The 12,928-nt window shown below is 41.2% G+C and overlaps 1 protein-coding gene across 3 annotated transcripts in view; it reads right to left on the bottom strand.

Annotated features, from left to right (window-relative positions):
- LOC115183969 (1-phosphatidylinositol 4,5-bisphosphate phosphodiesterase delta-1) overlaps window positions 1-12,928 on the bottom strand; it is a 117,803-nt gene that overhangs the window by 27,342 nt on the left and 77,533 nt on the right. For all 3 annotated transcript variants that reach the window (XM_029744953.1, XM_029744952.1, XM_029744955.1), the window contains exons 3-7: window positions 12,624-12,852; window positions 12,308-12,437; window positions 10,060-10,288; window positions 8,919-9,120; window positions 394-538 (exon numbers count right to left, since the gene is read on the bottom strand). In XM_029744953.1, the coding sequence (XP_029600813.1) occupies window positions 394-538; window positions 8,919-9,120; window positions 10,060-10,288; window positions 12,308-12,437; window positions 12,624-12,852 (935 nt within the window). The remainder of the gene's footprint in view (window positions 1-393; window positions 539-8,918; window positions 9,121-10,059; window positions 10,289-12,307; window positions 12,438-12,623; window positions 12,853-12,928) is intronic.

The raw sequence follows: 12,928 nt of genomic DNA, 5'->3' as shown, positions 1-12,928 counted from the left end.
CTTGATGGGTTAGGGTTAGGGTCAGGGTCAGGGTTAGGGTCAGGTGTTATGGTTACCTTGAAGGTGTACTCCTTGATGGGTTAGGGTTAGGGTCAGGGTCAGGGTTAGGGTCAGGTGTTATGGTTACCTTGAAGGCGTACTCCATGATGGGTTAGGGTCAGGGGTTAGGGTCAGGGTCAGGGTTAGGGTCAGGTGTTATGGTTACCTTGAAGGCGTACTCCTTGATGGGTTAGGGTCAGAGGTTAGGGTCAGGGTTAGGGTCAGGGTTAGGGTCAGGGGTCAGGGTTAGGGTCAGGGGTTAGGGTCAGGTGTTATGGTTACCTTGAAGGCGTACTCCATGATGGGTTAGGGTCAGGGGTTAGGGTCAGGGTTAGGGTCAGGTGTTATGGTTACCTTGAAGGCATACTCCTTGATTGCCTTGATGACATCTTTAAACAGGACCTTGGAGGTGAGGGTGTGGCCGTGGTAGATGACTGGCTCCCCCTGGGCCCCGTCCCAACAGTCTAACTCCACACAGCGACAACTCTTCATCAGGGCCCTAAAGACCACATCACAAACATACATTACTTCTAGTATCTCTAGTACTGTATCTAGTACTATATATATTATATATAGTACTGTATCGAGTACTATATCTATTATATCTAGTACTGTATCTAGTACAATATCTATTATATCTAGAACTGTATCTAAAACTACATCTACTATAGTAAAGTGGTTGTTCTACTGGATATTATAGGTGAATGCACCAATTTGTAAGTCGCTCTGGATAAGAGCGTCTGCTAAATGACTTAAATGTAAAAATGTAAATCTACTATATCTACTACTGTATCTAGTACAATATCTATTATATCTACTACTGTATCTAGTACTATATCTATTGATTCTACTACTGTATCTAGTACCGCATCTAGTACTTTATCTCTATCTAGTACTATATATATTATATATAGTACTGTATCTAGTACTTTATCTATTATATCTAGAACTGTATCTAGTACTATATCTATTATATCTAGTAATGTATCTAGTACCACATCTACTATATCTAATACTGTATCTAGTACAATATCTATTATATCTAGTACTATATCTACTATATCTATTATATCTAGTACTGTATCTAGTACTATATCTACTATATCTAGTACTGTATCTAGGATAATATCTACTATATCTAGTACTGTATCTGTTTCTAGTACTATATCTATTATATATATTACTATATCTGTATCTACTACTATATCTACTGTATCTAGTACTGTGTCTGTATCTAGTACACTATCTACTATTAAGAGTACCGTATCTGTATCTAGTACAATATCTGCTATATATAGTATTGTATCTTTATCTAGTACTATATCTACTGTATCTATTACCGTATCTGTATTGAGTACTATATCCACTGTATCTAGTACTATATCTGTATCTAGTACTATATCTACTATTGTCACGTCCTGACCAGTAAAATGGGTTATTTGTCATTGTAGTTTGGTCAGGGTGTGGCAGGGGGGTGTTTGTTTTGTGTGTTTTGGTGTTTTTGGTTTAGGTTCTATGTTTTCTATTTCTATGTTTAAATCTAGTTTTCTATTTCTATGTTGGGTTTTTGGTAGGACCTCCAATTAGAGTCAGCTGGTTGTCGTTGTCTCTAATTGGAGGCCATATTTAGTTGAGGTTTGTTTCACTTGTGTTTTGTGGGTGGTTATTTCCTGTATAGTATGTGCACCTTATGGGACTGTTTCGTCGTACGTTTATTTTGTTTAAGTGTTATCTTTAAATTAAGTATGAGCACTTTACCCGCTGCGCCTTGGTCCTATCCTTACGACGCCCCTGACAACTATATCTAGTACTATATCTCTATATAGGACAATATCTACTATATCTAGTACTGTATCTATCTACTATATCTACTATATCTAGTACTATATCTCTATCTAGTACAATATCTACTATATCTAGTAAATCAAATCAAATCACATTTTATTTGTCACATACACATGGTGAGCAGATGTTAATGCAAGTGTAGCAAAATGCTTTTGCTTCTAGTTCCGACAGTGCAGTAATATCTAACAATTCCCCAACAACTACCTAATACACACAAATCTAAAGGGGTGAATGAGAATATGTACATGTAAGTATATGGATGAGCGATAGCCGAACAGCATAGGCAAGGTGGGAGCAGCCCGTCAGAAAGTCCAGGACCCAATTGCACAGGGCGGGGTTAAGATCTAGGGCCTCCAGCTTGATTATGAGGTATTCAACAGATTTTTATCTTGTCAGCTCGGGGACTCGATCCAGCAACCTTTCGGTTACTGTCCCAACGCTCTAACCACTAGGCTACCTGCCGCCCCAATAACTTGTATTATATCTGTATCTAGTACTATTTCTAGTACTATTTCTACTATATCTAGTACTGTATCTATCTGTTATATATAGTATTGTATCTTTATCTAGTACTATATATACATATCTAGTACTATATCTGTATCTAGTACTATATCTACTATAACTAGTATCTACATTTACTATAGCTAGTACTATATCTACTATATCTAGTAATATATCTATATATAGTACTATATATACTATATCTAGGACAATATTTGCGATATGTAGTTCTATATCTACTATATCTAGTACTATATCGGTATAAAGTACTATATCTACTATATCTAGTACTATGTATATTATATATTACTATATCTGTATCTAGTACTATATCTACTATATATAGTACTATATCGACTATATATAATACTATATTTGTATCAACTACTATACTGAATATATCTAGCACTACATCTATTATATCTAGTACTATATCTGTATCTAGTACTATATCTAGTTCTGTAACTGTATCTAGTTCTATATCTACTATATCTAGTACTATATATATTATCTCTAGTACTATATGTACTATATCTAGTACTATATCTGTATCTAGTACTCTATCTAATACCTCTAGTACTATTTATGTAGCTAGTACTATAGCTAGTATATCTAATACTGTATCTGTATCTAGTACTATATTTACTATATCTAGTACTATGTATATTATACCTAGTACTATATCTGTATTTAGTACTATATCTGTATCTGGTACCATATCTAATATCTCTAGTACTATATCTGTAGCTAGTACTATTGCTACTATATCTAAAACTTTATCGGGATCTAGTACTATATGTACTATATCTAGTACTATGTATATTATACCTAGTACTATATCTGTATCTAGTGCTATATCTACTTTATCTAGTACTGTATCTGTAACTAGTACTATATCTGACATCTACTATATCTATTACTATATCTGTACCTACTATATCGACTATATCTAGTACTATATTTGTATCTAATACTATAGATACTATATATTGTACTCAATCCATATCTAGCACTATATCTACTATATCTATCACTGTATCTAGTACTATAACTACTATATATAGTACTGCATCTGTATCTATACTAAAGAAAAATATAAACATCAACATGTAAAGTGTTGGTCCCATGTTTCATGAGCTGAAACGTACAAAAAGCTTATTTCTCTCAAAGTTTGAGCACAGTTTTTGTTACATCCCTGTTAGTGAGCATTTCTCCTTTGCCAAAATAATGGGACCAATACTTTACATTTATATTCTTGTTCAGTGTAATATGTTGTAATATAAAATCAAATCAAATGTTATTTGTCACATGCGCCGAATACAACAGGTGTAGATCTTACAATGAAATACTTACTTACAAGCCCTTAACCAACAATGCAGTTTTAAGAAAAATACCTACAAAAATAAGAAATAAAAGTAACAAATAATTAAAGAGCAGCAGTAAAATAACAATAGCGAGACTATATTCATGGGTACCGGTACAGAGTCAATTGTGGGGGCACCGGTTAGTCGAGGTAATATATACAGTGGGGGAAAAAAGTATTTGATCCCCTGCTGATTTTGGACGTTTGCCCACTGACAAAGAAAGGATCAGTCTATAATTTTAATGGTAGGTTTATTTGAACAGTGAGAGACAGAATAACAACAAACACTTCCAGAAAAACGCATGTCAAAAATGTTATAAATTGATTTGCATTTTAATGAGGGAAATAAGTATTTGACCCCCTCTCAAATAAGAAAGATTTCTGGCTCCCAGGTGTCTTTAATACAGGTAATGAGCTGAGATTAGGAGCACACTCTTAAAGGGAGTGCTCCTAACCGCAGCTTGTTACCTGTAAAAAAGACACCTGTCCACAGAAGCAATCAATCAATCCGATTCCAAACTCTCCACCATGGCCAAGACTAAAGAGCTCTCCAAGGATGTCAGGGACAAGATTGTAGACCTACACAAGGCTGGAATGGGCTACAAGACCATCGCAAAGCAGCTTGGTGAGAAGGTGACAACATTTGGTGCGATTATTCGCAAATGGAAGAAATACAAAAGAACTGTTAATCTCCCTCGGCCTGGGGCTCCATGCAAGTTCTCACCTCGTGGAGTTGCAATGATCATGAGAACGGTGAGGAATCAGCCCAGAACTACACGGGAGGATCTTGTCAATGATCTCAAGGCAGCTGGGACCATACTCACCAAGAAAACAATTAGTAACACACTACGCCGTGAAGGACTGAAATCCTGCAGCGCCCGCAAGGTCCCCCTGCTCAAGAATACATTTACAAGCCCTTCTGAAGTTTGCCAATGAACATCTGAATGATTCAGCAGACAACTGGTGAAAGTGTTGTGGACAGATGAGACCAAAATGGAGCTCTTTGGCATGAACTCAACTCGCCGTGTTTGGAGGAGGAGGAATGCTGCCTATGACCCCAAGAACACCATCTCCACCGTCAAACATGGAGGTGGAAACATTATGCTTTGGGGGTGTTTTTCTGCTAAGGGGACAGGACAACTTCACCGCATCAAAGGGACGATGGACGGGGCCATGTACCGTCAAATCTTGGGTGAGAACCTCCTTCCCTCAGCCAGGGCATTGAAAATGGGTCGTGGATGGGTATTCCAGCATGACAATGACCCAAAACACAAGGCCCAGGCAACAAAGGAGTGGCTCAAGAAGAAGCACATTAAGGTCCTTGAGTGGCCTAGCCAGTCTCCAGACCTTAATCCCATAGAAAATCTGTGGAGGGAGCTGAAGGTTCGAGTTGCCAAACGTCTGCCTCGAAACCTTAATGACTTGGAGAAGATCTGCAAAGAGGAGTGGGACAAAATCCCTCCTGAGATGTGTGCAAACCTGGTGGCCAACTACAAGAAACGTCTGACCTCTGTGATTGCCAAAAGGATTTTGCCACCAAGTACTAAGTCATGTTTTGCAGAGGGGTCAAATACTTATTTCCCTCATTAAAATGCAAATCATTTTTTTACCTTTTTGACATGCGTTTATCTGGATTTTTTTGTTGTTATTCTGTCTCTCACTGTTCAAATAAAGCTACCATTAAAATTATAGACTGATCATTTCTTTGTAATTGGGCAAACGTACAAAATCAGCAGGGGATCAAATACTTTTTCCCCCCACTGTACACGTGGGTAGAGTTATTAAAGTGACTTATGCATAGATAATAATAGAGATAACAGCAGCGTAAAAGGGGGTGGGGGGGCAATACAAGTAGTCTGAGTAACCATTTGATTATATGTTCAGTAGTCTTATGGCTTGGTGGTAGAAGCTGTTTAGAAACCTCTTGGACCTAGACTTGGCGCTCCGGTACCGCTTGCCGTGCGGTAGCAGAGAGAACAGTCTATGACTAGGGTGGCTGGAGTCTTTGACAATTTTTAGGGCCTTCCTCTGACACCGCCTGGTATAATGGTCCTGGATGGCAGGCAGCTTGGCCCCAGTGATGTACTGGGCCGTACGCACTACTCTCTGTAGTGCCTTGCGGTCAGAGGCCGAGCAGTTGCCATACCAGGTAGTGATGCAACCAGTCAGGATGCTCTCGATGGTACAGCTGTAGAACCTTTTGTGGATCTGAGGACTCATGCCAAATCTTTTTAGTCTCCTGAGCGGGAATAGGTTTTGTCGTGCCCTCTTCATGACTGTCTTTGTGTGCTTGGACCTTGTTAGTTTGTTGGTGATGTGGACTCCAAGGAACTTGAAGCTCTCAACCTGCTCCACTACAACCCCGTCGATGAGAATGAGGGCATGCTCGATCCTCCTTTTCCTGTAGTCCACGATAATCTCCTTAGTCTTGATTACGTTGAGGGAGAGGTTGTTGTCTTGGCACCACACTGCCAGGTCTCTGACCTCCTCCCTGTATGCTGTCTCGACAATGTTGAAGATCAGGCCTACCGCTGTTTTGTTCATTAGGAAACTTAATGATGGTGTTGGAGTCGTGCCTGGCCGTGCAGTCATGAGTGAACAGGGAGTACAGGAGGGGACTGAGCACGCACCCCTGAGGTAATATTGTGTAATATGTGTGAACTATGTTGTAATATGCTGTAATATGTAGTAATATGCATGTAATATGTTGTAATATGTATGTACTATTTTTTTATATTTTGTAATATGCTGTAATATGTATGTAATATGTTGTAATATGTATGTAATATGTTGTAATATGCTGTAATATGTTGTAATATGTTGCATCATAGATCATCATAGATATATACATAGAAAAGAGTTGGCCCAAGAATTGAACCCTGTGGCACCCCCATAGAGACTGCCAGAGGTCCGGACAACAGGCCCTCTGATTTGACACACTGAACTCTATCAGAGAAGTAGTTGATGAACCAGACGAGGTAGTCATTATAGAAACCAAGGCTGTTGAGTCTGCCGATAAGAATGCGATAATTGACAGAGTCGAAAGCCTTGGCCAGGTCGATGAAGACGGCTGCACAGTACTGTCTTTTATTGATGGCGGTTATGATATCGTTTAGGACCTTGAGCGTGGCTGAAGTGCACCCATGACCAGCTCGGAAACCAGATTGCATAGTGGAGAAGGTACGGTGGGATTCAAAATGGTCGGTGATTTGTTTATTAACTTGGCTTTCGAAGACCTTAGAAAGGCAGGGTAGGATAGATATAGGTCTATAACAGTTTGGGTCTAGAGTGTCTCCCCGTTTGAAGAGGGGGGTGACCGCGGCAGCTTTCCAATGTTTGGGTATGTCAGACGATACGAAAGAGAGGTTGAACAGGCTAGTAATAGGGGTTGCAAAAATTTTGGAGGATAATTTTAGAAAGAGAGGGACCAGATTGTCTAGCCCAGCTGATTTGTTGGGATCCAGATTTTGCAGTTCTTTCAGAACATCAGCTGTCTGGATTTGGGTAAAGGAGAAACGGGGGGGGGGGGCTTGGGCCAGTTGCTGTGGGTGCTGAGATGTTGGCCAGGGTAGGGGTAGCCAGGTGGAAAGCATGGCCAGCTGTGGAAAAATGCTTATTGAAATGATTGATTATCGTAGATTTATCGGTGGTGACAGAGTTTCCTATCCTCAGTGCAGTGGGCAGCTGGGAGGAGGTGCTCTTATTCTCCATGGTCTTTACAGTGTCCAAAAACTTTTGGGAATTAGTGCTACAGGATGAACATTTCTGTTTGAAAAAGCTAGCCTTTGCTTTCCTAACTGCCTGTGTATATTGGTTCCTAACTTCCCTGAAAAGTTGCATATCACGGCGGCTATTCGATGCTAATGCAGAACGCCACAGGATGTTTTGAGCAGCTAAGTCTGGGGTGAACCAAGGGCTATATCTGTTCTTAGTTCTACATTTTTTGATTGGGGCATGCTTATTTAAGATGGAGTGGAAAGCACTTTTGAAGAGCAACCAGGCATCCTCTACTGACGGGATGAGGTCAATATCCTTCCAGGATACCAGGGCCAGGTCGATTAGAAAGGCCTGCTCGGTGAAGTGTTTTAGGGAGCGTTTGACAGTGATGAGGGGTGGTAGTTTGACCGTGTACCCATTACGCACGCAGGCAATGAAGCAGTGATCGCTGACATCCTGGTTGAAGACAGCAGAGGTGTATTTAGAGGGCAGGTTGGTCAGGATGATATCTAAGAGGGTGCCCATGGTTACAGATTTAGGATTGTACCTGGTAGGTTCCTTTATGATTTGTTGAGATTGAGGGCATCTAGCTTAGATTGTAGGACGACCAGGGTGTTAAGCATGTCCCAGTTTAGGTCACCTAACAGTACGAACTCTGAAGATAGATGGGGGGCGATCAATTCACATATGGTGTCCAGGGCACAACTGCGGGCCGAGGGGGGTCTTTAACAAGCGGCAACGTTGAGTGACTTGTTTCTGGAAAGGTGGATTTTAAAAGTAGAAGCTCGAATTGTTTGGGCACAGACCTGGATAGTATGACAGAACTCTGCAGGGTATCTCTGCAGTAGATTGCAACTCTGCTCCCTTTGGCAGTTCTATTTTGTAAGCCTTAGTGCTGCTGGATAGTAAGGTATGGTTAGTTTAGATTAGAGGTTGTTAAATATGGTTAGTTTAGATAAGAGGCTATAATGTATGGCTAGATTAGAGGTTGTAATTTATGATTAGTTTAGAATAGAAGTTGTAATATATGGTTAGATTAGAGGTTGTAATGTATGGTTAGATTAGAGGTTATAATGTACGGTTAGATTAGAGATTATAATGTACGGTTAGATTAGAGATTATAATGTATGGTTAGATTAGAGGTTGTAAATTATTGTTAGTTTAGATAAGATGTTATAATGTATGGTTAGATTAGAGGTTGTAATGTATGGTTAGTTTAGATTAGAGGTTGTAATGTATGGTTAGATTAGAGGTTGTAATGTATGGTTAGATTAGAGGTTGTAAATTATGGTAGATTTGAGATTGTAATTTATGGTTAGTTTAGAGGTTGTAATGTATGGTTAGATTAGAGGTTATAATGTATGGTTAGTTTAGATAAAAAAGTATAATGTATGGTTAGATTAGGTTAGAGGTTGTAATGCATGGTTAGTTTAGAGATTGTCATGGTTACTTGATATAGGCCTCTGTGCTGCTGGGGCCTTTGAGCTGGTCTCCCATCAGGTAGGTGTTGTGGGAAGAGCTGATAAAGTAGTGGTTGATTGGCTGGCTCATATCCTGGTACACCTTCTTGTGGGCGGGGTTGAAGATAGACCCCTCCTCCTGTTGCAGGTACATCAGGAAGCCATCTTTGGTCATGTGATTCATATGCTTTGCTGGAGGAGGGAACGTGGGGGGGGGGCACAATTAATTAGGGGATTGGGGATAGAGTGGCCGTGTGGAATAGGTCTACCAGATATATATCATTTCGTTTGTAAAGGAAAAGTGCTACAGAAATATTAAAGGTTGGACTATTTTAGCACATTCCTAGAACACCATAAAACGGTATTTTGTCATCCCATACCGCATCCTTAAGTATATGCTTCCTTATACAGTGACTTCATGTTTGTGTGAACTGAGCATCTCTCACTTGAGTCATCCAGCTCATATTGAGTCAGTACCAGAGCAGCTCTCACCTGAGTCATCCAGCTCATATTGAGTCAGTGCCAGAGCAGCTCTCACCTGAGTCATCCAGCTCATTGAGTCAGTGCCAGAGCAGCTCTCACCTGAGTCATCCAGCTCATATTGAGTCAGTACCAGAGCAGCTCTCACCTGAGTCATCCAGCTCATATTGAGTCAGTGCCAGAGCAGCTCTCACCTGAGTCATCCAGCTCATTGAGTCAGTGCCAGAGCAGCTCTCACCTGAGTCATCCAGCTCATTGAGTCAGTACCAGAGCAGCTCTCACCTGAGTCATCCAGCTCATTGAGTCAGTGCCAGAGCAGCTCTCACCTGAGTCATCCAGCTCATATTGAGTCAGTGCCAGAGCAGCTCTCACCTGAGTCATCCAGCTCATATTGAGTCAGTGCCAGAGCAGCTCTCACCTGAGTCATCCAGCTCATATTGAGTCAGTGCCAGAGCATCTCTCACCTGAGTCATCCAGCTCATATTGAGTCAGTACCAGAGTATTTAATCATCCCCAACTTCCAATTGGCTCAATCATCCCTATCCTCTCCCATGTAACTATTCCTCAGGTTGTTGCTGTAAATGAGAATGTGTTCTCAGTCAACTTACCTGGTAAAATAATGGTTAAATACAAAAACAGAGTATCTCTCACCTGAGTCGTCCAGTTCGTATTTCTCTATGAGTCTTAAAGCGTCCTCCAAGGTGGCCACCTCACGCTGCTCGTTCAGCAGGAAGTTGAGCAGGTCATTGGCGCTCATCTGCCCCCCCGTGGCGGCGTGCTTCTCGTAGATCACATCGATCTCCTCCCGGTGAGTCAACAGGTCATAGAAGAGTTTGATTTCAGAACCCTCCAGGGTGCCCGAGTTTGACGTGTCACATTTCTACAGGACAAGATCATTTACAAAACAGTACTTTACTATATTGACTTCCTCCTCAGATGACATGAAATGCTTTGAGACCTGGCAGAACCTTAAAAGAAACTGATATGCATACAGGAACATGAAAGAACTGCATTAAGAAATATCATGCCACTACAGTTGTAATCTTCTATAACAACCTCATTGTTAGTCATTAACAACCTCATTGTAAGCTTCTCTAACAACTTCATTGTAAGTCATTAACAACCTCATTGTAAGTCATTAACAACCTTATTGTAAGTCATTAACAACCTCATTGTAAGACATTACTGTGCAGCCGTATTCATCGACCTGGCCAAGGCTTTCGACTCTGTCAATCACCACATTCTTATTGGCAAACTCGACAGCCTTGGTTTCTCAAATGATTGCCTCGCCTGGTTTACCAACTACTTCTCTGATAGAGTTCAGTGTGTCAAATCGGAGGGCCTGTTGTCCGGACCTCTGGCAGTCTCTATGGATGTACCACAGGGTTCAATTCTCAGGCCGACTCTCTTCTCTGTATACATCAATGATGTTGCTCTTGCTGCTGGTGATTCTCTGATCCACCTCTACGCAGACAACACCATTCTGTATACTTCTGGTCCCTCTTTGGACACTGTGTTAACTAACCTCCAGACGAGCTTTAATGCCATACAACTCTCCTTCCGTGGCCTCCAACTGCTCTTAAACGCAAGTAAAACTAAATGCATGCTATTCAATCAATCACTGCCCGCACCTGCTCGCCCGTCCAGCATCACTACTCTGGACGGCTCTGACTTAGAATACGTGGACAATTACAAATACCTAGGTGTCTGGTTAGACTGTAAACTCTCCTTCCAGACTCACATTAAGCATCTCCAATCCAAAATTAAATCTAGAATCGGCTTCCTATATCGCAACAAAGCCTCCTTCACTCATGCTGCCAAACATACCCTCGTAAAACTGACCATCCTACCGATCCTCGACTTCGGTGATGTCATCTATAAAATAGCCTCAAACACTCTACTCAACAAATTGGATGCAGTCTTTCACAGTGCCATCCGTTTTGTCACCAAAGCCCCATACACTACCCACCATTGCGACCTGTACGCTCTCATTGGTTGGCCCTCGCTTCATACTCGTCGCCAAACCCACTGGCTCCAGGTCATCTATAAGTCTTTGCTAGGTAAAGCCCTGCCTTATATCAGCTCGCTGGTCACCATAGCAGCACCCACCCGTAGCACACGCTCCAGCAGGTATATCTCACTGGTCACCCCCAAAGCCAATTCCTCCTTTGGTCGTCTTTCCTTCCAGTTCTCTGCTGCCAATGACTGGAACGAACTGCAAAAATCTCTGAAGCTGGAGACTCATATCTCCCTCACTAGCTTTAAGCACCAGCTGTCAGAGCAGCTCACAGATCATTGCACCTGTACATAGCCAATCTGTAAACAGCCCATCTATCTACCTACCTCATCCCCATACTGTATTTATTTATTTTTCTTGCTCCTTTGCACCCCAGTATCCCTACTTGCACATTCATCTTCTGCACATCTACCATTCCAGTGTTTAATTGCTATATTGTAATTACTTCGCCACCATGGCCTATTTATTGCCTTAACTCCCTTATCTTACCTCATTTGCACTCTCTGTATATAGACTTTTTCTTTTCTTTTACTGTATTATTGACTATGTTTTTATTCCATGTGTAACTCTGTGTTGTTGTATGTGTCGAATTGCTATGCTTTATCTTGGCCAGGTCGCAGTTGCAAATGAGAACTTGTTCTCAACTAGCCTACCTGGTTAAATTAAGGTGAAATAAAAAGTCCATCACAACCTCATTGTAAGTCATAAACAAGATCATTGTAAGTCATTCACAACCTCATTGTAAGTCATTAACAACCTCATTGTAAGTCATTAACAACCTCATTGTAAGTCATTAACAACCTCATTGTAAGTCATTAACAACCTCATTGTAAGTCCATCACAACCTCATTGTAAGTCATTAACAATCAGATATCCACTCACTGTAAACAACACTTTAGCGTAGGTCTCGTCCACCTCGACGTTGATCTGGCGGAGGAAGTGTTTCAGCTCTTTCAGAGTCATCATGTTGTCCTTGTTCTTGTCTGCTTTCCTCATACAGTTGAAGATCCAGCTTTAATACCTCCAGATGGAAGGATCAAACACTGAACAGAGATTAACCTTTGACCTAAGCACATTATAGATGGGAATACACTTTACTGCGTAGGCTGAACAAATAGTTTCAGATGTGTTACTCTAAGTATCTGAACAACGTTTTAGTTGTGAGTTTCAAAGCAAGCAGATCAACGGAAGAGGATACTGCTCGCTCGTCTGCTGGCGGTTGAGTTTCTTCATGTTAGAGAGGATCTTCTCCAGACCATTGACCCACTGCTTTGCCTCCTCCACCGAGGTCGCCACCAGGTCCAGGTTCCTCCTGCGGCCCTTAAAGATGATGGAGAAACAGAGGTCCTCCACGTGGGCCTCTGTGTGCTTCTGAAGACTCTCCGACTGACGGCCCTTACGCACAGAGTCTACGTCATCAATGGAAACTGAAAGGGGAGACATATTATATTTTATTTAGCAGACGATCTTATCCAGTGCCACTCACAGGAGCAATTATTGTAA

This window comes from Salmo trutta, unplaced genomic scaffold (genome assembly GCF_901001165.1).
Source record: "Salmo trutta unplaced genomic scaffold, fSalTru1.1, whole genome shotgun sequence".
NCBI classification, from domain to species: Eukaryota; Metazoa; Chordata; class Actinopteri; order Salmoniformes; family Salmonidae; genus Salmo; species Salmo trutta.
The sequence above is the reverse complement of the archived record's forward strand: the minus strand, read 5'-3'. Positions and strand labels throughout refer to the sequence as shown.